The sequence below is a fragment of the Hypanus sabinus genome, chromosome 5 (genome assembly GCF_030144855.1).
Source record: "Hypanus sabinus isolate sHypSab1 chromosome 5, sHypSab1.hap1, whole genome shotgun sequence".
Lineage (NCBI taxonomy): Eukaryota > Metazoa > Chordata > Chondrichthyes > Myliobatiformes > Dasyatidae > Hypanus > Hypanus sabinus.
In genome coordinates this window covers 14,041,781-14,068,464 of record NC_082710.1, presented here as the reverse complement: position 1 = coordinate 14,068,464, position 26,684 = coordinate 14,041,781, and the positions used below count along the sequence as shown (strand labels likewise).

General features: G+C 40.2%; 1 protein-coding gene across 4 annotated transcripts in view; it reads left to right on the top strand.

Annotated features, from left to right (window-relative positions):
* zfyve16 (zinc finger, FYVE domain containing 16) overlaps nt 1–26,684 on the top strand; it is an 85,832-nt gene that overhangs the window by 10,452 nt on the left and 48,696 nt on the right. For all 4 annotated transcript variants that reach the window (XM_059969402.1, XM_059969403.1, XM_059969400.1 and 1 more), the window contains exons 4-5: nt 280–2,513; nt 12,508–12,607. In XM_059969402.1, coding sequence (XP_059825385.1) covers nt 280–2,513; nt 12,508–12,607 — 2,334 coding nt within the window. The remainder of the gene's footprint in view (nt 1–279; nt 2,514–12,507; nt 12,608–26,684) is intronic.

The window sequence follows — 26,684 nt, the reverse complement described above, 5'->3', positions numbered from 1 at the left end:
CTTTCACAAATCAACTTCCCAGCTCTTTACCACCCCTCCCCCTCCCAGTTTCACCTATCACATTGTGTTTCTCCCTCCCCTTCCCTCATCTTTTAAATCTACTCCTAATCTTTTTTCTCCAGTCCTGCTGAATGGTCTCAGCATGAAATATGGACTGTACTCTTTTCCATGTATGCTGCCTGGCTTCCTAAGTTCCTCCAGAATCTTGTGTGTATTGCTTGGATTTCCAGCATTTGCAGATTTTTTCATTTTCCACATTAAACATTTTGCTCTCTTTAGATGAAAGCGCTTTTTGCAGAACCCCTGGAGGAAGGACCATATCTGCAGATTATCCACCTCGTCACTCAAAGTACTCCGCAGACTTGCCTGAAGCCAATGCTCAGACTGCCGCAGTTGGGGTTGATTCACTGTTGCCAAGTAATGTTGATGCTAAAGAGCCCTTACAACAATCTCAAAATACTCTTACAGGACTGGACTTGCTATCTACTGTTGATAATAGAACATCTGATTGCACAGAACAGCTTAATAATGGTAGAGGTAGTAGACCCATCTGTGACTTAATTAGTGACACTGAAAGTGTGACACATGAAACAAATGATCAAGAGGTTGATGATGAAATTAAATTGACTGAAGACCAGGCCAGTGGCTCACTGCTGATTGATTTTAACCAGCCCTCACCACCAGTTCATGCTGGAAAATTTGAATGTTCAGGTGAAGGCAGTTTTGGACTCTTGAGCTTGTTAGAGCTGGACATTCCTTTTCACAATGCTACAGAAAATGAGCCACAGAATTCAGGACATTTTAATGGAGGAGTAAGGAACCAGGAAACTTCAATCCAACCTGAGAATTCTGATGTGCTTAAACAAGACGAATCTCTGAAAGAAGAAGACAATCTTGATAAATTGTCCCAGTGTGAACAAAGAGAAGAGATCTCTGTTGTTTCACAGCAAAGCAAAGAAATCTGTTTGGCAACTGAAGATGCAGTTACATTCAATGATTGCAAAGTACAGGAGCCGTCTGACAATGTAAAATTGTCTCTGGGTGCAGATTTGAACAGTGTCAGAACTGTGGCATTGTGTGAGTTAGGTGATGTGGAAACTGGACTAGAAGTTGAAAAGGAATCTTTAAAAGTCAGATATACGTGTAGTGTTTCCTCAACAAAACATGTTAATAAGGTTGACCACCCATGTAGTTCTATCAGCTGTGCTAATTCTTCTTTGAATCTGTATTCTGGAGCAGATTCCACGATAAACTCAGTAGATCCAGAGCAGGATTTAGAGCACAAACCAGCTCAGAATGAGCATAAAATGAGTGTAGACTGTGACTTGGCTAAGTGCTTAGTTATGAACTCTGATGAGTTAGACTCTGAACCATGCAATGAAGAAGTATCTCTAGTGGACAATGCCAAACAGAATTTTGAGCATAATAGTGATAAATCTTTAGAGAAACACATATGTTCTGAAGGTGAAGAGAATATTGATGAGAACGATGAAAATTGCTCCAATATAGAGTGGAATCAACGGAACAGAACTTTGGCAACATCGGATGCTATCACAGAAGCTGCGGTAAAACCATCTGAAGAAATACAGAACTATACAAGTGATGCAGAAGCAGTGTTGACTTGCAAAGGATTTGCGGCTGAGATTTCATTTGAAGACATCCATGAGGATGGATATGATACGGATGATGTTTTGGTTAGTGATGCTGAGCTTGATGCATTCTTAATGGAGCAAAATGAAAACTGTAATTTGAAAGAAGATCCTTTGGCTAATAGTTTTCCAGAACCTCATCATGCAGGCCAAACAGATCTGCCCAAGACACATGATTTTCCGAATGTTTCTGAAGCTATTGTGGCTGAATTGAATCCTGATCCCCAGGAGAGAGAAACTCTTGGACTAGTTGATCATGACAAAGAGTCTTTGATGGCAGATATACAAAGCATTCCACCTACAACAGAAAGTGCTTCAGTACATCATCCTATACAGGATATGCAGGTTGAGGTAACTTATAAGCCAATCAAAGATAGCCATCCAGTGTCCTCCACTGACAACACTCGGGTAGTTAATGATACCCTTAATAATCAAATTAATTTTGGAGGAGCTAGACCCAAACTCTTCAATCCTCAAGCAAAAGTAATACCAAAACAAGATCAAAACAACTCGATAAATGATAATGTTGAGGTTGTTGGTGATCAGTGTAAAACGTATGTTGATACAAAAGGCACTGTTTCTGAATCAGACCAAGCTGCATCCATTTCAAGCTCTACATATAACTTTAGTGGTACAGAAGATGGGACCCAAGTATTTGGACCGTCATATGATTCCATCATATGCGATGATAGCAGAAGTGCAGAAGAAAGTACTTGTGCTGTTGAACCGTCTAGCAAAGAAGCAGCTGTACTTGGACAGAACCAGCCACAATGGATACCGGATTGTGAAGCTCCAAACTGTGCACGTTGCCACGCTAAGTTCACTTTCACCAAGCGGCGGCATCACTGCAGAGCATGTGGAAGAGTAAGTATTGTCACAACTTACATATGAGATCAAAATAGGAATAGTTATTCATTCTTGCATTAAACACAATCAGACCTCATCTCCTGCAGGTCCCCCAATAGAAACTAGAATATAGAACAGCAGCAATACAGGCCTTTGGCCCATAATGTTATGCTGACCTTTTAGCCTGATCCAGGATTAACTTAACCCTTCCCTCCCACATAACTGTCCATTTCCCCATCATGTATGTGCCTAACTGAGAGCCTGTTAAGTGTCCCTAAAATGTTTGCCACTACTCCTCACCGGTGCAGTGTGTTCTACACACTTACCACTCACTTTCTGTGTAAAGAAAAATCCAACCTCTGACAATAACCTCTCCCCCCCCACATCAGACTTGCCTCCAATCACTTTAAAATTAGGCCTTCTATTAACCATTTCCACCCTGGGAAAAAGCTGCCGGCTGTCTACTCGATATATGCCTCTTAGCATCTTATACACATCTGTCTGTGGATTTGTTTAAAAACTAGAGCTGTTTTCAATACAGTCAGTGATCCATGTGGATCTCTGGAGAGCAGGATGGAGAATTCCAAACGATCTTCACCTTAGCCCTAAGTGGTTGTTCCTTACTTTCATATTGTGAACTCTAGTTTCAGACTTTTGTCAAGAGAAAACGTCCTCCTTTCCTGATTTATTTCAACAAAGTTACCCACTTATTATTCTAAATTCTGGAGATTAGATCTGCATCTTAGGACCAGTCTGGTGAATTTTTGATACAAAACTGTACAGCAAGTATATCTTTTTTTTTAGTATGGGGACCAGAATTGTACATAGCCAATAATTGTAGGAAGGCATCTTTCTTCTTGTCACAAACAAGAGAAAATCTGCAGATGTTGGAAATCTAAGCAACACATACAAAATGCTGGAGGAACTCAACAGGCCAGGTAGCACCTATAGAAAAAGTACAGTCGATGTTTTGGGCGGAGAATCTTCAGCAGAACAGTGGAGAGCAGCAAAGATCATGGGAGGAGCAGTGAGAGTGGGTTTCACTGAATTCCTGTCAAAAGGAAGATTTAAACTTCTTTAGGGTAGGCATCCCTGCAAATCACAAAAAAGAGACCAGCAGAAGGGTCTCAACTGTACTTTTTACCATAGATGCTGCCTGGCCTGCTGAGTTCCTCCAGCATTTTGTGTGTGTTGCTTTATTCTTGTACTCAAATCCTTTGGCAACAGAATCAAAAATATTTTTGCTTTCCTAATCACCCACCACATCTGCATGTTGGATTTTCGTGGAGGCTCAAGATCTTGTGAATAATTTATTGTTTTACAACATTGAATCACAGTGGATTTAATTTGGCTTTTTCTGATCAACAGAAAAGATTTTTGTGTCAAAGTGAAAACGAATTTCTACAAATTGGTCTAAATTTATTACAATTATTAAACAAAATAATTGCATAATTATTCACCCCTTCAGTTTGGTATTTAGTAAATGCTCCTTTGGCAGCAATTACAGCCTTATGTCTGTGTGGATAGGTCTCTATCAGCTTTGCTCATCAGGACAATGCAATTTTCCCCCATTCTCCTTTATAAGACTGCTCGAGCTCTGTCAGATTTCATAGGGATCATGAGTGAACAGCCCTTTTCAGGTCCAGCCACGAATTCTCAATTGGAATGAATCCTAATCTGATTTGGCCAGTCCAGGACATTAATTTTGTTGCTTTTAAGCTATTCCTGTGTAGCTTTAGCTTTATGCTTAGGTCATTGTCTTGCTGGAAAACAAATCTTCTCCCAAATCATAGTTCTCTTGCAGACTGCATCAGATTTTCCTCCAGGATTTCCCTGTATTTTGCTGCATTAATTTTACACTCTACCTGCATCAGCCTTCCAGGGCCTGCTGCAGTGAAGCATCCCCACAGCATGATACAGCCACCACCATGCTTCATGGTAGGGATGGTGTGTTTTTGATGTATAGTCGGCCCTCCGTATCTGCAAGGGATTGGTTCCGGGACCCCTTGCGGATACCAAAAACCACAGATGCTCAAGTCCCTTATTCAACCTGTTTCAATGTGGTGGACCTTAGAACCCAGCAGAACCCCAGACCCTATTTAACCTGTCTCAGTACAGTGGACATTAGGACTCAGCGGCGGAGCTCTGAATCCGCAGTGTTTCTGTTCATGAAAATAATCACGATCACAATTGAAAATAAAGTGGAAATAATAAAGCGATCGGAAAAAGGTGAAACGCCATCGGTCATTGTAAGAGCATTAGGCTATATCGGTCAACGATCGGAACAATTTTGAAGGATAAAGTGAGAAAGGTCCTGCCGCGATGAAAGCTACAATTATTACTAAGCAACACAGTGGTTTACTTATTGGGTTTTTGGGTTTTGAGTTTTTGATCCTCCACATCAACCCAGCACGGATGGAGAGCGCACTCGAAAGTGGTCTGTTACTGGCTCTGGAGCCTGGTGCTGAAACATACATTCTTAAGTGTTTTATATGCATAGAAAGGTAAAATATATACTATATACTAAGACAAACGTTTGACTAACTGATGCTAAATAATACTGGATGTACCTGTTCCAAATTACTTAGTCTTTCCGATTTTTTCGATTCTGATCTACGATAACCCATGCACATCCTCCTGTATACTTTAAATCATCTCTTGATTACTTATAATACCTAATACAACATAAATGCTATGTAAAATAGTTGTTACACTGCATTGTTTAGGGAATAATGACAAGAAAAATATGTCTGTACATGCTCAAATAACAAGTGCTGGAAGAGCACTTCCGGGTTTTCCTGATTCGCGGTTGGTTGAATTCACAGATGCGGAATCCACAGATAAGGAGGGCCAACTGTATGCTGTTTGGCTAATGCCAAACACGGCGTTTAGTCTGATGGCCAAAAAGCTCCGTTTTGGTTTCACCAGACCGCAGAACCTTCCAGCTGACTTCAGAGTCTTCCACAAGCATTCTGGGAAATTCTATCCGTGATTTCATGTGAGTTTTTTTTCAACAGTGGCTTTCTTTTTACCACTCTCACATAAAGCTGCAGCTGGTAAATCACCCAGGTGGTTGTATGTAGTCTCTCCCATCTCAGCCACTGAAGCTTGTAACTCTCCCAGAATTGTCATAGTCTCTTCATAGCTTCCCTCACTAGTCCCCTTCTTACATGGTCACTCAGTATTTGAGAACAGCCTGCTCTAGGCAAATTTACAGCTGTGCCATATTCTTTTCATTTCTTGATGATTAATTGTACTCTAAGTGCTATTCATTGACTTGGGAATTTTCTGGTATCCATCTCCTGACTTGTGCTTTTCAATAACTTTTGCGGAGTTGCTTGGAGTGTTCTTTTGTCTTCATGGTGTAGTTTTTGCCAGGATACTGATTCACTGGCAGATGGACCTTCCAGATATAGGTGTATTTTTACTACAATCAGTTGAAACACCTTGATTGCACACAGATCTCCAAAAACAGATCTCCATTTAACTAAAAGCAATTGGCTACACCAGTGATGATTTTGTGTGCCATATCAAAGAGGGCGAATAGTTATACAATCAATTATTTTGTGTTTTATACAGTCAGCCCTCCTTATCCGTGGTTGCATATGCGCGGATTCAACCAACCACAGATCGGGAAAACCCAGAAGTTCACTCTCCAGCACTCGTTTGAGCATGTACAGACATTTTTTCTTGTCATTATTCCCTAAATAGTACAGTATAACAACTATTTACATAACATTTACATTGTATTAAGTACAATAAGTAATCTAGAGATGATTTAAAGTACAGGCAGTCTTTAAGTCGGATTTGTATGTAAGTTGGAACAGGTACATCTGGTATTATTTAGCATCAGTTAGTCAAACGTTTGTCTTGGTATATAGTATAGATTTTACCTTTCTAAGCATATAAAACACTTAAGAAACATATGTATTTCAATAATTAAACCACTGCGTTGTTTAGTAATAATTGTAGCTTTCATTGGGGCAGGGCCTTTCACATGCTCCATTATCTCACTTTATCCTTTAAAATTGTTCCAATCATTGACCGACTGTAGCCTAATGCTTTTCCAATGATCGATGGCGTTTCACCTCTCTCTGATCGCTTTATTATTTCCATTTAATTTAAAATTGTGATCGTTTTCCGTCAATGGAACAGAAACACTGCGGATTCAGCAGCAGCCATGGGCGGTGGTTCAGAGCTCCCCTGGGTCCTGAAGTCCACCCGCACTGTGACAGGTTAAATAAGAGACTTGAGCATCCATGTTTTTTGGTATCCGCGTGGGGACCCGGAACCAATGCCCCACAGATAAGGAGGGCCGACTGTATTTGGAATTAATTTAGATCTTTGTAGAGATCTGTTTTCACTTTGACATGAAGTGTTTTTCTGTTGATCAGTATCAAAAATGCCAAATTAAATCCACCATGATTCAATGCTGTAAAACAATAAAACATGAAAACTTTTGGGGTGGTGGGGGTGGTTTGAATACTTTTTATAGGCACTGTATATAAGAAGGCTAAAGAAATTTGGCATTTCCCCGTTCACCTCTACCAATTTTTATCATCACAGAGAGCATCTTATCCAGATTCATCATGGCTTAGTATTGCACATAATCGCAAGAAGCTGCAGAGAATTGTGGAAGTAGCTCAGTACATGACAGAAACCAGCCTCTCCATAGACTCTGTTTACACTTCTCACTTCCTCAGTAAAATAGCAAACATAATCAAAGACCCCACACACCCTGGACATTCTCTCTCTTCCATTTTCCATCAGGCAAAAGATATGAAAATCTGAAAGCACTTAACACTACGCTCAAATATGGTTTCTACCCTCCTGTTATTAGACTAATGAAAAGTTCCTTAGACTGATAAGATGGACTTTGACCTTGCCATTCTCTCTCATTATGATCTTGCACCTTATTGTCTACCTGTACTGCATTGTCTTTGTAACTGGCTTTATCATTTTATTGTTTCACCTTATGCTACCTGAATGCACTGTAATGATTTGATCTGTATAACCATTATTCAAGACAAGCTTTTTGCTGTATCTTGCTACATGTGACTAGAACTAGAATACTACAGCATAGTACAGACCCTTCAGCCCTCAATGTTGTGCTGACCCATATATTCCTTTAAAAAAGTACTAAACCCACACTACCCCATAACCCTCTATTTTTCTTTCATCCATGTACCTGTCCAAGAGGCTCTTAAATACCCCTAATGCTTTAGCCTCTACCACCATCCCTGGCAAGTCATTGCAGGCACCCACAACCCTGTAAAAAAACTTACCCCTGATGTCTCCTCTAAACTTCCCTCCCTTAACTTTGTGCATATGCCCTGTGGTGTTTGCTATTTGTGCCCTGGGAAACAGGTACTGACTATCCATCCTATCTATGCCTCTCGTAATCTTTTAGACCTCTATCAAGTCCCCTCTCATTCGTCTACGCTCCAAAGAGAAAAGTCCCAGCTCTGCTAACCTTGCCTCATAACACTTGCTTTCCAATCCAGGCAACATCCTGGTAAATCTCCTCTGCACCCTCTCCATAGCTTCCACATCCTTCCTATAATGAGGTGACTAGAACTGAACACAATACTCTGTAAGTGTGGTCTCAGCAGAGATTGTAGAGTTGCAACATGACCTCTCTACTCTTGAACTCAGTCCCCCTATTAATGAAGCCTAGCATCCCATAGGCCTTCTTAACTATCCTATGAACCTGTGCAGCAACCTTGAGCGATGTATGAATTTGAACCCCAAGTTCCCTCTGTTCATCCACACTCTTTAAATAACCGACCATTAACCCTGTACTCAGCCTTCTGGTTTGTCCTTCCAAAATGCATCACCTCACACTCACCCGGATTGAACTCCATCTGTCACTTTTCTGCCCAACTCTATATCCTCTTATAACCTTAGACAACCTACAGCTCCATCCACAACTTCTCCAATCTTCATGCCATCCGCAAACTTGGGTCATTTATAAAAATCACAAAGAGCAGGGGTCTCAGGACAGATCCTTGCAGCACTCCATTAGTCACTGACCTCCAGGCAGAATAATTTCCTTCCACTACTACCCTCTGCTTTCTTCCTGTAAGCCATTTTTTTTATCCAAACAGCCAAGGTTCCACTTATCCCATGGCTCATGACTTTCTGGATGAGTTTGTTGTGGGGGGCCTTGTCAAATGCTTTGCTAAAATCCATGTAGACCGCATCTACCATCCTACCCTCGTCAATTTCTTTTGTTACCTCTTCAAAAAACTCAATTAGGATTGTGAGGTACGAGCTTCCCTTCACAAAACCATGTTGACTATCCTTGAGTAGACTGTACCTCTCCAAATGCTCGTAGATCCTATCCTTAAGAATCCTTTCTAATAGTTTGCAGACCACCAGCGTAAGACTTGCCGGTCTATAGTTCCCAGGATTCTCCATATTACCTTTTTTAAACAAGGGAACTACATTTGCCATCCTCCAATCCTCTGGCACCTCCCCTGCAGCCAAAGAGGATTCAAGAGATCATAGCTACTGCTCCTGCGATCTCCTCTCACTTCCCACAGCAACCTGGGGTATATTACGTCCGGCCCTCGGGTCTTATCAATCTTGATGTTTTTAAGAAGATCCAACACCACTACTTCCTTAATCTCCACATTGTCCAGCACACAGATTTGTTCTATTTCGACCTCACCCTGATCAAAGTCCTTTTTACTTGTGAGTACTGAAGCAAAGTGTTCATTTAGGACCTCCCCAACCTCCTCCGCCTCCAGGCACGTGTTGCCTTCTTTATCCTTTAGTGGCTCCACCTTCGTTCTTGTTATCCTTCTGTTCTTCACATACGCATAGAATGCCTTGGGGTTCTCCTTAATCCTACATGCCAAGGTCTTCTCATGCCCCCCTTGAGCTCTCCTAAGTCCTTTCTTTAAGCTCCTTTCTGGCTACCCTATATTTCTCATGAGCCCCTCCTGCTTCCTGCTTCTTATATCTTACATATGCTTCCTTCTTCCTCTGATGGTGGTGTGTGAAAAGAGGATGCTGTCCAAGTTGCATGCCATCTTGGACAATGTCTCCCATCCACTCCATAATGTACTGGTTAGGCACAGGAGTACATTCAGCCAGAGACTCATTCCACCGAGATGCAACATAGGAAGCTTCATAGCGTCATAGGAAGTCATTCCTGCCTGTAGCCATCAAACTTTACACATCTTCCCTCGGAGTGTTAGACACCCTGAGCCAATAGGCTGATCCTGGACTAATTTCCACCTGGCATAATTTAGTTATTATTATTTAATTAGTTATGGTTTTATATTGCTATATTTCTACACTATTCTGATTGTAACAAAACCCAATTTCCCTCGGGATCAATAAAGTATGTCTGTCGACGAGTTGCCTCACGTGTTTCATCAGCCACGGTTCCCTCTTCCTACCATTTTTTTCCTTTTCTCAGTGGGACAAACCTATCCTGAACCCATCACAAGAGGTCCCTAAACTTCCTCCACATTACTTCTGTGCTTTCACTCTTGAACATCTGTTTGCAATTTACTCTTGCTAGTTTCTGCCTCATCCCTTCATAGTTAGCCCTTCCCCTGGTAAGCACTTTTCTATTTTTTATCCTTTTCTGTTTTTATCCTTTTCCGTAGCTATGCTAAAACTAAGGGAGTTGTGGTCACTTTCACCAAAATGCTCCTCCACCAAAAGGTCTGCCACTTGACCGGGTTCATTACCCAGAACTAGATCCAGTATGGCCTCTCCTCTCAGCCGGTCCACATACTGTGTCAGGAATCCTTGAACAATCTGTCAAATTTAGCCCCATCTATCCCCCTTGCAGTCAGGAGGTGCCAGTCAATATGAGGGAAGTTGAAATCACCCATAACTACAACCCTGTATTTCCTGCACCGTTCTAAAATCTGCCTATCTGCCCCTTGGTGTCCCAAGGGCCATTTGGGGGCCTATAGACTACTCCCAGCACGGTGATTGATCCCTTTCTATTTCTCACTTACACCCACACCAACTCAGTGGACACTCCCTCTGCAGTGTCCTCCCTTTCTATAGCTGTGATACTATCCCTGACCAGTAATGCTACTCTCTGCCCCTCCCTTTTTTTTTTACCTCCCATCCTGTTCCTTTTAAAACACCTAAACCTTGGTACCTGCATCAGCCAATCCTGCCCTTCCTCCAGCCAAGTTTCAGTAATGGCCATAACATCGTAGTTCCACGTACTGATCCATGCTCTATGTTCATTCCCTTTATTCCTAATGCTCCTAGCATTGAAATAGACACATTTCAACCCATCTAACTGGCTACATTTCTGTTTTGTTGCCTGCCTGTCCTTCTTCACCAACTCAGAACACATAGCATCATGCCCTTGTCCTTCTACCCTAATCTCTGTACTCATATTCTGATTCCCACCCCCCTGCCAGACTAGAATAAACCCTCCCCAACAGCTCTAGCAAACCTGCCTGCCAGGCTATTGGTCCCTTTCCAGTTCAGGTGCAGCCCGTCCTATTTATACAGGTCAGACCTTCCCTAGAAGAGATCACAATGATCCAGAAATCTGAACCCCTGCCCCCTGCAGCAACTCTTCAGCCACGCATTCATCTGCCATAACTTCCTGTTTATACTCACTTTGTTTTGTTGGACAGGCAGCAATCCCGAGATTACCACCCTTGAGGTCCTGCTTTTTAACTTCTTTCCTAACTCCCTATATTCCTTCTTCAGGACCTCATCCCTACTCCTATCTATGTCATTGGCCCCATGACATCTGGCTGCTCACCCTCTTTCCTCAGAATACCGAGAACTATCACGGACCCTGGCACCAGGGAAGACACCAGACCATCCGGGATTCTTGATCTCTCTCACAGAACCTCTTATCTGTCCCCCTAACTATCGAATCTCCTATCACTGCTGCTGTCCTCTTTTCCCTCCTTCCTTTCTGAGCTGAGAGTCCAGTCTCGGTGCCAGAGATGCGACCACTACAGCTTGTCCCAGGTAGGTCGTCCCCACCAACAGTATCCAAAACAGTATACTTATTGTTGATGGGAACAGACACAGGGGTGCTCTGCTCTTTCTGTCTATTCCCCTTCCCTTTCCTGACAGTCACCCAGTTACCTGTCTCCTGATTTTTAGGGGTCCCTGAAACTCTGATCTATTACTGCCTGTGCCTCCCGAATGATGCGAAATTCATCCAGCTCCAGCTCCAGTATCCTACCTCAGTTTGACAGGACCTGCAGCTGGATGCACCTTTTGCAGGTGTAGTCATGAGAGACAATTGTGCTGACCCTGACTTCCCACATCCTACAATCGGAACACTGGACTGCCCTATCTACTGCCTCCATTACCAACTCCTAAGTTAATTAAATAAATTAAAGAAACTTACCAGGCCTTACTGGGATCAAGCTCGTCCTCTGCCTCTTCCCACCAAAACCTCTTGAGCCAAAGCCTCAAAGTTCCACACCGTCACTGGCCCACTCACTCACTGCCGCTCTCCACTGGAATTCTATAATAGAATTCTCATATAGAATTCTCTAGAATTCTATAACATAATTATAAATTCTATTAATTTATAACAGAATTATAAATAGAATTCTGTAATTCTATTTATTATAGAATTGACTGTAATAAATCAATTCTAATCATGTCTCCCTATTAAAAATACTTAGTGTTTCTATTTTGTGGCTGATCCTACATTGTCCCTCATTTTAATGGTTTTGCACTTTCACAGCTGGTCTAAATATTTTAAAAATATTTCTCAGTTGTCACATTTATATTCTGCCAGAAATTAATTTGTGATTATTTTCATAAAAAGCTGTACTTTCAAAATTCATTATTTGGTTTTGTATATATCTTTTACGTAGTATAATATATTTTTGGAATCGTTTTTGTACCTTCTAAACTCCTCCTACCTCTTTCTTTTATATACATTATTATAAGCTGAAAATGCTGTATTGGAGACCACTTTCTTGAAAGCTGCATAATGAGTATAATATTGTTTCCACTATGCTATTTATTAGCATTATGATCCCTCGCTTAGGTTTTCTGTGCTGCCTGTTGTTATCAAAAGTGTAAACTTCAATATCTGGAAAACAAAGAAGCCCGTGTTTGTGCTGACTGTTATTCTACCATCCAGAAAGGTAAGCTATTTAAGTAACTCTCAGTTGGTCCACTTTTTCAATATATTCTCATATTGTGAAGCACAATTACTTACTATTTCAAAAAGCTTGAATCATTGTTTTCCTTTTATAGAGAATGTTAGTTAATGAGAGACAAAAAATCAAAGCTACTCTTCAATTTAACAAAACCCTTTGTAGTGAGCAATGGAGAGATATTTTCACCAAGGTGCTCTGACAGTAGCCTTCAGAATTCAGCAGACTGATTCGTTATGTTAGTGCACTTGATTTGAATAACACCCTTGTTTCTGAAGTTGACACATTTGTCCTGAACATGCTGGTAGGATATCAAAAGTAATAGATGTTTGATTTGCATTTCAGATGTACCTTCTTTCACGCACGCCTCTCAAGTGCAGTGGATGACTCAGTTCAGTGGATCTTGAGATTTTGATTTTTTTTTGTAGTTCTTATGCAAGGTACCATTTTATTTGCTGAAGCTTGGAATAATATTCACAGAGATGAATCTGCAAAGTTATTGACAAATAACACAAATACTATCTCCAGTTTTCACATACTGATTGTGCTATAGTTGGCCTGAGAACCTGCTCATACCACTGGACCAATATATAGTATTGTGATAACTTATTAATTGGATTAGTCAAGGCAGTATGTTACTGAGCCTTGTCATAAAGTCCAAAACTCAAATCATTGTGTGTGCTCATTTACTGGATAGGCTTGAGTGCTAGTTTTCATATTTGTATGTTTATGGAGGAGAGACAAGCATCAACGTTTCCTACTCTTGAAGACTAATACTTTTTAAAATACTCCTGTGGACAAGAAGTGAATGCAGGATGAGGATGAACATGGATTTTACTTCTGGGAAAAATATATCGTTAACATTTACTAACCAGCCACATTCATGGTGAATGAGTAACTGCAGCCATTACATCCTTATGTCAGTAACTCCTTATTCCCACAAGGAATGCAGCGTTGACCCTTCTGCAGCATAACTTCCAAAGAGAAGTGATTTTATCAACATTTCAAATAATTCCTGTTGCATAAAGTGTTTTTCTTAATTGCATGGTGTTATAATTTTTACTTAACCTATTTGATAAACACTAATTTTATGTGAGGGTTTTTTGCTCAACATTCATATTTTAAAATCCAAATTTTATTACTTCTACTTCATTTTGCATTCTGTAAACCGTTCAAAATATTTTATGTTTGGTTAGCTTTATGATTACTGCCCAGCTTGTCTGTTGACATTGCTGTTACAGGGTATTGAGAATTCCCCATTGTAAAGGAGGCACTCACACCAAAAGGATTCTTGATCTTTATGGGCATCTTTCTTCTTGATTCACGCTAGTGACTGCATAATCTAGTCCTGTGTTCAGGCACTGTACCAGAAAAAAGATGCAGTAGGTTCTCTGTTGATCAGCTAGCAATGGAGATTATAACTTTAAAAGAATTCTTACAAAAATGTCCTCCCAATGGTTTAATGTCAAAAGTCGAATGTTTAACACAAAAACCTGCAAAGAATTAAGCTTTAACATTCAGTTTCCCATGTACAGGGTACAATCACTTTTTGAGGCTCTAATGGTCTACTATAAAGTAGAAAAGGTAACAGTTTCAATATAAATCACAAGATGCAGAAGCAGGCAAGGAAAAACTATCTGGTTTTCTGTATTAATTACTCATAATTAATACTCTAGGGAGGCCATTTGGGTGGAATTGAAGAATGGGAAAGGTGCAGTAACACTGATAGGAGTGTATTATAGGCCACCTAATGGGGCGCGTGAGTTGGAAGAGCAAATGTGTAAGGAGATAGCAGATATTTGTAGTAAACACAAGGTGGTGATTGTGGGAGATTTTAATTTTCCACACGTAGACTGGGAAGCTCATTCTGTAAAAGGGCTGGATGGTTTAGAGTTTGTGAAATGTGTGCAGGATAGTTTTTTGCAACAATACATAGAAGTACCGACTAGAGATGGGGCAGTGTTGGATCTCCTGTTAGGGAATGCGATAGGTCAGCTGACAGATGTATGTGTTGGGGAGCACTTCGGGTCCAGTGATCACAATAGCATTAGCTTCAATATAATTATGGAGAAGGACAGGACTGGACCTAGAGTTGAGATTTTTGATTGGAGAAAGGCTAACTTTGAGGGGATACGAAGGGATTTAGAGAGAGTGGATTGGGTCAAGTTGTTTTATGGGAAGGATGTAATAGAGAAATGGAGGTCATTTAAGGGTGAAATTATGAGGGTACAGAATCTTTATGTTCCTGTTAGGGTGAAAGGAAAGGTTAAAGGTTTGAGAGCACCATGGTTTTCAAGGGATATTAGAAATTTGGTTCAGAAAAAGAGGGATGTCTACAATAGATATAGGCAGCATGGAGTAAAGGAATTGCTCGAGGAATATAAAGAATGTAAAAGGAATCTTAAGAAAGAGATTAGAAAAGCTAAAAGAAGATACGAGGTTGGTTTGGCAAATAAGGTGAAAGTAAATCCGAAAGGTTTCTACAGTTATATTAAAAGCAAGAGGATAGTGAGGGATAAAATTGGCCCCTTAGAGAATCAGAGTGGTCAGCTATGTGTGGAACCGAAGGAGATGGGAGAGATTTTGAATGATTTCTTCTCTTCGGTATTCACTAAGAAGAAGGATATTGAATTGTCTAAGGTGTGGGAAACAAGTAAGGAAGTTATGGAACCTATGACAATTAAAGAGGTGGAGGTACTGGCGCTTTTAAGAAATTTAAAAGTGGATAAATCTCCGGGTCTTAACAGGATATTCCCCAGGACCTTGAGGGAAGTTTGTGTAGAAATAGCAGGAGCTCTGACGGAGATCTTTAATATGTCATTAGAAACGGGGATTGTGCCAGAGGATTGGCGTATTGCTCATGTGGTTCCATTGTTTAAAAAGTGTTCTAGAAGTAAGCCTAGCAATTATAGACCTGTCAGTTTGACATCAGTGGTGGGTAAATTAATGGAAAGTATTCTTAGAGATAGTATTTATAATTATCTGGATAGACGGGATCTGATTAGAAGTAGCCAGCATGGATTTGTGCGTGGAAGGTCATGTTTGACAAACCTTATTGAATTTTTTGAAGAAGTTACGAGGAATGTTGACGAGGGTAAGGCAGTGGATGTAGTCTATATGGACTTCAGCAAAGCCTTTGACAAAGTTCCACATGGAAGGTTAGTTAAGAAGATTCAGTCGTTAGGTATTAATGCTGGAGTAATAAAATGGATTCAATAGTGGCTAGATGGGAGATGCCAGAGAGTAGTGGTGAATAATTGTTTATCGGGATGGAGGCCGGTGACTAGCGGGGTGCCTCAGGGATCTGTTTTGGGCCCAATGTTGTTTGTAATATACATAAATGATCTGGATGATGGGGTGGTAAATTGGATTAGTAAGTATGCCGATGATACTAAGGTAGGAGGTGTTGTGGATAATGAGGTGGGTTTTCAAAGCTTGCAGGGAGATTTATGCCGGTTAGAAGAATGGGCTGAACGTTGGCAGATGGAGTTTAGTGCTGAGAAGTGTGAGGTTCTACATTTTGGCAGGAATAATCCAAATAGAACATACAGAGTAAATGGTAGGGCATTGAGGAATGCAGAGGAACAGAGAGATCTAGGAATAACTGTGCATAGTTCCCTGAAAGTGGAGTCTCATGTAGATAGGGTGGTGAAGAGGTCTTTTGGAACGCTGGCCTTTATAAATCAAAGCATTGAGTACAGAAGTTGGGATGTAATGCTAAAGTTGTACAAGGCATTGGTAAGGCCAAATTTGGAATATTGTGTGCAGTTCTGGTCACCGAATTATAGGAAAGATATCAATAAATTAGAGAGAGTGCAGAGACGATTTACTAGGATGTTACCTGGGTTTCAGCAATTAAGTTACAGAGAAAGGTTGAACAAGTTAGGTCTCTATTCATTGGAGCGTAGAAGGTTGAGGGGGGATTTGATTGAGGTATTTAAAATTTTGAGAGGGATAGATAGAGTTGACGTGAACAGGCTCTTTCCATTGAGAGTAGGGGAGATTCAAACTAGAGGACATGATTTGAGAGTTAGGGGGCAGAAGTTTAAGGGAAACACGAGGGGGTATTTCTTTACTCAAAGAGTGATAGCTGTGTGGAATGAGCTTCATGTAGAAGTAGTAGAGGCCAGTTCAGTTGTGTCATTTAAGGTAAAATTGGATAGGTATATGGACAGGAAAGGAGTGGAGGGTTATGGGCTGAGTGCGGGTAGGTGGTACTAGGTGAGATTAAGGGTTCGGCACGGACTAGGAGGGCCAAGATGGCCTGTTTCCGTGCTGTGATTGTTATATGGTTATATGGTTATATAAAATGTGGTCTGATCTTCATCTAAGTCACAATAGGCAAACACAATCTGCCTAAACAAATAACACAAACAATTGTACTTTTCATGTCTTTATTGAGCACGTTGTTTAATCGTTCACAGTCCAGGCTGGAAAAAGTATGTGAATCCTTGTGTTCAATAACTGTTAGAACCTCCTTTAGCAGCAGTTAACTCTACCAAGCGTTTCTTGTAGCTGCTGATCAGATTTGCACAACAGCAAGGAGGAATTTTAGACCAATCTTCCATACAAAACTGTTTCAGTTTATCAGTATTTCTGGGATACTTTGTGTAACCCCCTGGGTCACCTCAGGCTCACTCAGCTCGATCTCGTCTAGGGGGAGCAGCCTTCGGCCCCACCAAACTGGATAATCAGCTGGTGTGGATGCTGTGTTGTGTCCCTGCCTCGCCCAAAAACAGACAGTACACCATAAGCGATTAAATGAGTACAATTTATAAAGGTTACTATAACTAAGTGATTAATAACGATACAGTATATATGAAGAGAAAAAATAAAGAAAAGGCACCAAACTTATCGAAGTCCAAACCACTTCATGCACAACCGTTGGAGCTCAATTACTGAAGTCTTCTGGCCACCATTCGATCCCCTCCGAAGTCCTCAACTCGCAGCTCAGGACCCTCCGAGTGGTCAACCAAGCACATCTAGCTTGATCCCCACTCCTCGGAGTACCTCCTGGCCTCGGACCCCCGCTTGGGGTCCATTCCTCGCCCAACTTACAGCATTGCGTCCTCTCTCTCTCGCCCCCTCGTGCCGATCTGCCCAAAAGCCTGTCAACAACCGCTTACAGACTCAGAAGAAAGAACAACATTAATCACCATTTGGTTTACAAAGGAATACAATTCTCGTTATCAGTAAATTTTAACCCAGACAAGCTTCCAGCACTCTCTCGCAACAAAGAAGCATTCCTGCTAGTTAACAAAACAAAGAAGCCCTTTTGATTACATACACAGTAACAAAGAAAAAAGAAGAAACCCCCTTTACACTTGCATGAACAGCCCCAGGTTATGCCACAGCATCTCAATTGGGTTAAGGTCTGGACTCTGACTTGGCCATTCCAAAACATAAATTTTCTTCATTTCAACCATTCTGTTGTTGATTTACTCTTTTGGTCATTGTCTTGTTGCATCATCCAACTTCTATTAAGTTTCAGGTGACAGACTGCCACCCTGACATTTTCCTGTAAAATGTCTTGATACAACTCAGAATTCATTGTTCCCTCAATGATTGCAAGCTGTCCAGGCCCTGAGGCAGCAAAACAGCCCCAAACCATGATGTTCCTTCCACCATGCTTCACAGTTGGGATGAGGTATTGGCATTGATGTGCAGTACCCTGTTTCCTCCTAACATTGGTGCACATTTCTGCAAAAAAGTTCAACTTTTGTCTCATCTGCCACAGAACATTGTCCCAGAAGCATTGTAGAACATCCAGGTGGTCTTTTGCAAACTTGAGTCATGCAGGAATGTTTCAGAGAGCAGTGGTTTCTTCCGTGGTGTCCTTCCATGAACACCTTTCTTGTTCAGTATTTTTCTTACAGTGGACACATGAACAGAGACTTTAGCACATCCTAGACATTTCTGGTATCTTTTGCAGTTACCCTTGGGTACTCTTTCAACTCCAGCATTGCACGTTGTGCTCTTGGTGTGATCTTTGCAGGTTGCCCACTCTTAGGAGAGTAGCAACAGTACTACATTTCCTTCATTTAGTCACAGTGGACTGACGAACACTTGGGTCTTTAGAAATGTTTTTGTAGCCTTTTCCAGTTTCATGCATCTCTATAGTACCTTTAAGGCCCTCTGAAAATTGTTTTGATCAAAGTATGGTGCACATAAACAGATCTTTGTTGAGAAGAGTAGGCTTTGTCAGTAACCTGACTTTGTGTGTCTTTATAATTCAGGGCACCTCTACAACCCACACCTCCAATCTCATCTCATTGATTGGAACACCTGACTCCAAATAGCTTTTGTTAAGGGCATTACCCCAAAGGCTCTCATACTTCTTTTGAACGTAGACTGTGGTTGTTTAAATGGTGTACTCAGTACTGATGAGAAGAAGTACAATTGTTTGCGTGTTTATAGTTTAGGCAGATTTTGTGTACTATTGTGACAGCTGAGGATCAAGCCACATTTTAAGAGTAATTATTGCAGAAAACCAGGTAATTGCAAAGGGTTCACAAACTTTTTCTTGCACGTGTATGTGTTAGAGTCTGTTTGTCTCTACAGCGCAAGAACAATAGCAGAGTAGTAGAATTAAATGTTTTTTACTGAATCATGTTAGCAGAGTGGGCAATTGACAGTATCTCAGCAAGAACTGGACCGATGAGACAAAAACGTGCACTCCAAAGTTTGCGCAAAAAGAGAGATCTTCCTACGGGAGGCTCAGTTGATTCACAGTGTGCTCAATAGGCTGCATGTGCACTTGCCACATTCTGGCAATAGATCCAATATGTTATAAAGTCATAAAACCCTTCAGCCTTCTAGTCCATGCCAAATCTCATCTACCTGCACCTGAACCATAACCCTCCATACCTCTTCCACCCATGTACCTACCCAAACTTCTCTTAAATGTTGAAATTGAACTTGCATCCACCACTAACTAAGGCAGCTAGTTCCACACACTCTCAGCACCCTCTGAGTGAAGTTTCTGGTTTCCTCCAGCACTAGTCTCACCTAAAATCAGAGGGAAAAACCTACATGTATTTACCCATCATTGCCTTTCATAATTGTGTATGCCTCATCCTCCTATGCTGTAGGAAATCAAGTTCTAATTATTCAACCTTTCCCTATAACTCAGGACCTCAAGTCCCAGCAACATTCTTGTAAATTTTTATTAAATTGTTATTGAAGTTTTCCCAGGTATTTTTTCCCTTTGGATCACAGGGATATCTGAACTGCTACAATTCAGTTGTATTATATGTATCCTGACCACAGCCTCCTTGGGTCATGAGAATGTTGATTACACCGGAAGATGATTACAAAGAATATTTGCAGCAGGCCTTTTTAAATTTTCCATTGTAGTTTTCACTTAAAATATATTAGCATTACACACTCCTTCATACTAATTTTAAAATATAGGTACTGAACTGAATTTTTTAAAAGAAAATAGTGGTGTGTATGTATTAACCATGGTTGTACTAGGGATAAAATACAAGAAGTAGCTTCCTCTTGCTTGCTTCTGATGCAGTGTCTTTACAAGACAGGTGACCCTGACCATTGTCCTATTAAAAGGATCTTCTGCTCAGTGTCTGAGAAGCAGGAACCATTGATTGTGTTACCCACAACTTGCCTTCTGCTTCATCCACCACCTGCATTCTGTAGCTTCACTGTAACCCAAGTAGGGAGGCTAACAGGTGCCTAAGGGTGACCTGGAGGTTGCTGTGGTTAATGATAACCTCATTACCCAAAGCAAATGCTCCACAGCCAAACGTAGTTTATCCTCATACCCAGGAGCATGAGAGGAGTCAGACAAGATTGTATCTTTTCACCCGACTTATTCAACCTGTCTAGTGAAAATATCTTGAGAATATCAAAGGCATCAAAGGACTCACAATTGGAGGCCATAATATAAATAACATCAGATATGCTGATGACATCGTACTAATAGCTGACTTAGAAACAAAACTTCAAGAACTACCCACTAAAGTGGCAGCAGAAAGTAATCGCAGAGGCCTCTCAATCAACATCAAGAAGACAGAAAGCATGGTCATCTCCAGAAAGACAAACATCCCACAATGTGTGATCAAGATCGGAAATAAAAAAACATCAAACAAGTCAACAAATTCAAATATCTTGGCAGCCAAATAACAAGTGATGGCAGATGCAACACAGATATCAAATACAGAATAGCAATGGCGAAAGAAGCTTTCCAGAAAATGAAGACCATATTAACAGACAGGAAGATGAGCATGTACACTAAAAACAGAATACGGCAGTGCTACATTTATTCTATCCTGACTTATGGAAGTGAATGCTGGACCATTTCCCCAGCAATGGAAAAGAGACTAGAAGCAGCTGAATAATAGTTCTACAGGACACTTAAAAATGTCATGGACTACACACACATCAAATGAAGAAGTTCTCAGAAGTGCCCAAGCAGTTAGATCACTCATAACAACAATAAGAGAAAGACAACTCAGATTCCTAGGGCACATCATGCAGAAAGATGAACTAAGAAAACATACTCTCTGGAAAGATTGAGGGAGACCTCGGCTTAAGTACATCAAAAGCCTAGCCAGGTGGCTACACATCGAGGAAATGGAAGTCATCCAAAGAACAAGGGATAGATCTGTATGGAAAACCACGGTCACCAACGTCTGCATCGGATATGGTACCCAGACAGACAGTGGTATGTGTGCATGGAACACGCTGCCGGGGGTGGTGGTAGAGGCAGATACATTCAGGACATTTAAGAGATTCTTAGATGGGCACATGGATGTTAGAAAAATGGAGGTCTACGTAGGAGAGAACTATTCAGAGTTTGATCTTAGAATTGATTAATAGTGGACACAACATTTGGGCTGAAGGGCCTGTATTGTGCTATAGTGTTCTATGATCTATATTTTGCACAGGTTTCGAGTTTCAGATGATAAGGAATATGAGAATGCTGTGTGGTAAAAGCTCGTCCATAAACAAGTTGATTATTGAAATTAAGATTCAGTCTTAAAAGTAAGTTTCTTGAATTCATAGTGTTTATATTATCAACAAAAGAGTTACCATTTTGTTCTTAATTTGTTCTCTCTAAACAAGGCAGTCCAAGCCAATTTGTTCTTCAAAGTTCAAAGTACATTTATTATCAAAGTATGCATACTCTATACAACCTTGAGATTTGTCTCCTTTCAGACAGCCATAAATCAAAGAAACCCAGTAGCACCTATTAAAAAGAAGCCCGTCAAACACCCAATTTTTAGAAAAATAAATCGTACAGATTATAAAAGTAAGCAAATACCATTAAGAACTGAAATTCATGAAAGTTTGTCCACTGCCACAAAACCAGTCATCACCGCAGCTGATTCAGGAGCTGTTAGTTGCAGGCCTTGACCCTCAATTCAGCATGCAGATGAGTATTTTCTTTATAGGGAAAATTAATGTAGAGTTATACAGTAAGAAAGCATGTTTTTCTAATCTTTTAAAAAATTTTTTATTAGTTTTTCAAAACATTTTACAAATTAAAAACCCCAAATCCCAATGGGGAACATTAACACAGTGCAAAATTAAGCATACAATAACAGTATGCTACAAAGGAAGAGAATTTCACAAAAAAAGCACCTAAATTAAAGACAAGTAAACTTAGTGTCCTCCCCAAGCCCCACAACACAAGAAAAAACAACAGCAACTCCAGACCAACCACAACACAATATAGAGAGTATCAGTCAGGACAGCCAAACTCCCAGACTGTGAATATACTCAGCAACAGAGGATAATAATGCCTTCTACCAGAAAAAAAAGGAGCTGAAAGCAAGGGACCGAAAAGAAAAAAAACCCTAGTCAAGAGGAAGGTTATGAAAGTACTCGATAAAAGGTCCCCAGACCTTATGGAACTTTAGATCCGAATTGAGAACTGAATAATGAATTTTTTCGAGGTCCAAACAGGCCATAATGTCGTTAAGCCATTGAGCATGAGTGGGCGGGGCAACATCTCTCCATCTGAGGAGGATCAAGCGTCTAGCCAGGAGAGAGGCAAAGGATAATATTCGGCATTTGGTCGGACCCAGACATAAATCTGTCTCGCCCCAAAAACCGAACAGAGCAAATAAGGGGTTTGGTTCTAGGTGCTGATTCAGAATACACGATAACGTAGTGAAGACGCCTTTTCAGAATTTCTCCAAGCTAGGACAGAACCAGTACATATGGATGAGAGAGGCCACGCCCCTCTTGCATTTATCACAGAACGGACTAACGCTAGGGTAGAATCGAGATAGTTTAGATTTAGACATATGGGCTCTATGAACAATCTTAAACTGTAAAAGGCAGTGGCGAGCACAAAGAGAGGTTGAGTTAACCGATTTGAGAACTGAATCCCAGCTCTCCTCAGATAAGGAGATATTTAAATCCTGCTCCCAGGCCATTTTGATTTTATCCATGGGGGCCCGTTGTAAGGCTGCTAGTTTATCTCGGATGGTTGATATTAAGCCTTTACCTAGTGGATTCATGGAAAGAAGTAGGTCCATAACATTTTTCGCAGGCATTTCAGGAAAGTTGGGAATTAAAGGAGCAATAAAGTGTCGGATTTGGAGATATCTGAAAAAATGAGCATTGGGCAGATTAAACTTAACAGAGAGCTGCTGAAAAGAAGCGAAGCGATTATCAATGAAACGATCTTCAAAGTGTCTAATGCCCTTCCTATACCAAACCTGGAATGCTGAATCGTATGTAGTAGGTTAAAAAAGGTGATTATGAGCAACAGGGCTGGAAACGGAAAACCCCTGGAAACCATAGCATTTCCTGATCTGAGCCCATATACGCAAAGTGTGTCTAACAAGAGGATTAGCTATTGATCTGGGCAGACTACTAGGGAGTGCAGAGTCAAGAAGTGCAGAGATAGATAATTCTTTAGTGGAGCTCAGCTCCATCGCCACCCAGTTAGGGCACTCGGGTTGGCCATGGAAGAAAGACCAGAAGGTAGCACAATGTATATTAGCTGCCCAATAATATAAACGAAAGTTAGGTAAAGCCATGCCACCCTCTTTTTTAGATTTTTGGAGATGGATTTTATTAATTCTAGAGCGCTTATTCTGCCACAGATATGACAAAATAATAGAGTCTAAGGAATCAAAAAGGGATTTAGGAATAAAAATTGGGATAGATTGAAATAGGTATAAAAATTTGGGGAGGACATACATTTTGACAACATTAATACGACCTACCAAAGACATAGATAGAGGTGACCATTGTACCAGACTCTGTTTTATAGCATATGAAAGATTGGCAAAGTTTTCACGAAAGAGATCTTTAAACTTCCTTGTGACTGTAATTCCAAGATAAGTAAATTGATTATGGACTACTTTAAAAGGGAGATAATGAAATGTTAGTTCTTGTGCTTCTTTATTAATTGGGAGAAGTTCACTCTTATGTAAATTAAGTTTATAGCCAGAGATCTGGCTAAACTGGTCAAGAAGTGAAAACATTAGAGGTAAGGATGTAGACGGATTTGAGAGAAAGAGTAATAAGTCATCAGCATAGAGAGAAACTTTATGCTCAACACCCCCTCTCCAAATCCCAGTCAATTCAGGGCAGTTTCGAAATGCTATCGCCAGAGGTTCCATAGCCAAATCAAAGAGAAAGGGACTTAAGGGGCATCCCTGGCGGGTGCCACGTTTGAGATTAAATACTTGGGATTTCTGAAAGTTGGTTAAAACAGAGGCAGTAGGACACAGGTACAGCAATTGAATCCAAGAGATGAAACTTGTGTTTTTCTAATCTTTCGTTACTTTTATCTCCAGATATTTTCATACTTAGCACTCAGTTATTGTGGGTTCATTGTGCATGTTGTTGCACAAGCTGTAAGTGGTCATTTTAGGTGAGGAATGCTCGCGTTGCAAAGTGGAGTTTTCCATTGTTAATATTAGAACAGTTCTTTGTACTAAAGTACAAAATTGCACAAAATTGTTCACTTTAATGCCAACCTAGAATGCCATTGACATTTGAGTAAAGGATTGAGAGTTTAGAACTGAATTTGGGATGATTTTCTGACATTCAGAGTTAATTGAATATGGTGATGCTTAATATAGACAAACCATAGTTGATTTAAAATGGAAACCATCATTTCATTTCTTTGAAATAATTATGAATCCATTTCACAGATATGAAATGTCTAATTACACTGGACAACAAATTATTTCAAGAGTTGCTTCCTCAATAATTTTTTTGTTTGTGATAGACCACTTGAAGCTGAACACAAATATAATTTCAGATTACTTGTATCACATAGGCATTCAAAGAAACAAAATAACTTTTATTGAATATAATATGTTTAATTGACATTTTGGCAATAGTTTAAGTTAAAAATGAATCAGATTTAGAATTAGAATCAGTTTTATTATCACCAGCATGTGTTGTGAAATTTGTTAATTAATGTTCATGATTTTCATTTGTACTCAGTGTGTGAGACCTCTTGCTTAATTGTCCAACAATAATCAGCCAGCAGTGATGGATTCCAGTTGCCCTGATACAGTTTCTCTATGACTACAATATTTTCACCATGCTTGTCACTGACAGATTTTCAGGGAAGAAGTCTAAATAGGAATGCAGAAAATGAATCTTTAGTGATATGTTGCACTTCATGATTTTGTATGCTTGAAGCATGTTGTCAACCAGCTGCACATATTTCTTAATCTTGGCATCAGTTATTCTGACTTGAATTATGAATTGAAATAACAAATACAGGCAATTTTTTTTTAAATGATGCGTGATAGGGAAAGTTCATGGTGATTTTCATGATCCACAGTCCAAAATCCATAAGATACACTCAAAGATATTCAGTAAACAAAATCTTTGTTGTCCAGTTAACACCGAGTTCTTTAAAATGTGTGTATTTTTCTTTATGTAGGTAGCTCTGTTTGGATGCATTGATATGCTCTTTTTCACATGCATTTAGGCTATCTTTATATTGAAATGTAAAAGATGACTTGAAGCTGTGTACAGACCTACACCAAAATGTACTGTTTTTCATTTACTAGTTATGAACTTTATAATGTATTAACATGAAGATCAGGCTTTAAATGTTTTAGGAAAGCTTTATCGCATTTCAGCTATGTAGTTAGTTTTATTCTACCTTTATGAAGGGCTATGATCCAGGCTCAGATACAGTACTGTGCAAAAGTATTAAGCACCCTAGATTTTTTATATGGTTACAGGTGTTATGGCCTCCATACAGCCCTGATCTCAACATCATTGAGGCTGTCTGGGATTACCTGGAAAGACAGAAGCAAGCGAGACAGCCAAAGTCTGTAGAAGAACTGTGGCAGGTTCTCCAAGATGCTTGGAACAACCTACCAGCCAATTTTCTCATAAAACTGCACTGCATTGTGCTTAAGATAATTGATGCAGTATTAAAGACAAAGGGTGGTCACATCAAATATTAATTTGACTTAGTTTTTATTTTACTGCTAGTGATTTTTTTGATTTTTAGAAACTTTTCACATTTTTAAAAGCATCTTTGCTTTACATAACTTTTTTACAAGTGCTTAAGACTTTTACACAGTATTGTAAATGGGAATTGGCATGGTGTCGCAGAAAGATACAACACATCAAATAGCGAGTCTGTGCCAGCCATCAGTTGTCCACAATAATCTTACGTTACTGCTATCATCCCAAATTATTGTCAACTGGCAAGAAAAGATTTTTATTTTGAATGCATTTTATTTAAGTTGTTATCTTGTTCTATTTGAATGCCTATAGTTGAACTTTAAAGGTGAGCATCAAAGTCAAATTTAGACAACGGCACATAGGAGCAGAATAAGGTCATTCAGCCCTTTGAGTTTGCTGCACTGTTCATTCATAGCTGATTTATTATCCCTCTCAATCTCATTCTCCTGCCTTCTCCCATAGCCTTTGATGCCCTGACTAATCAAGAAGCTATCAACCTCCGCTTTATAGATACATATCCAATGACGTGGCCTCCACAGCCATCTGTGGTAATGAATTCCACAGATCCACTACCCTCTGGCTAACAAAATCCCTCCTCATCTCTGTTCTAAATGCCTCTCTATTCTGGGGCTGTGCTCTCTGG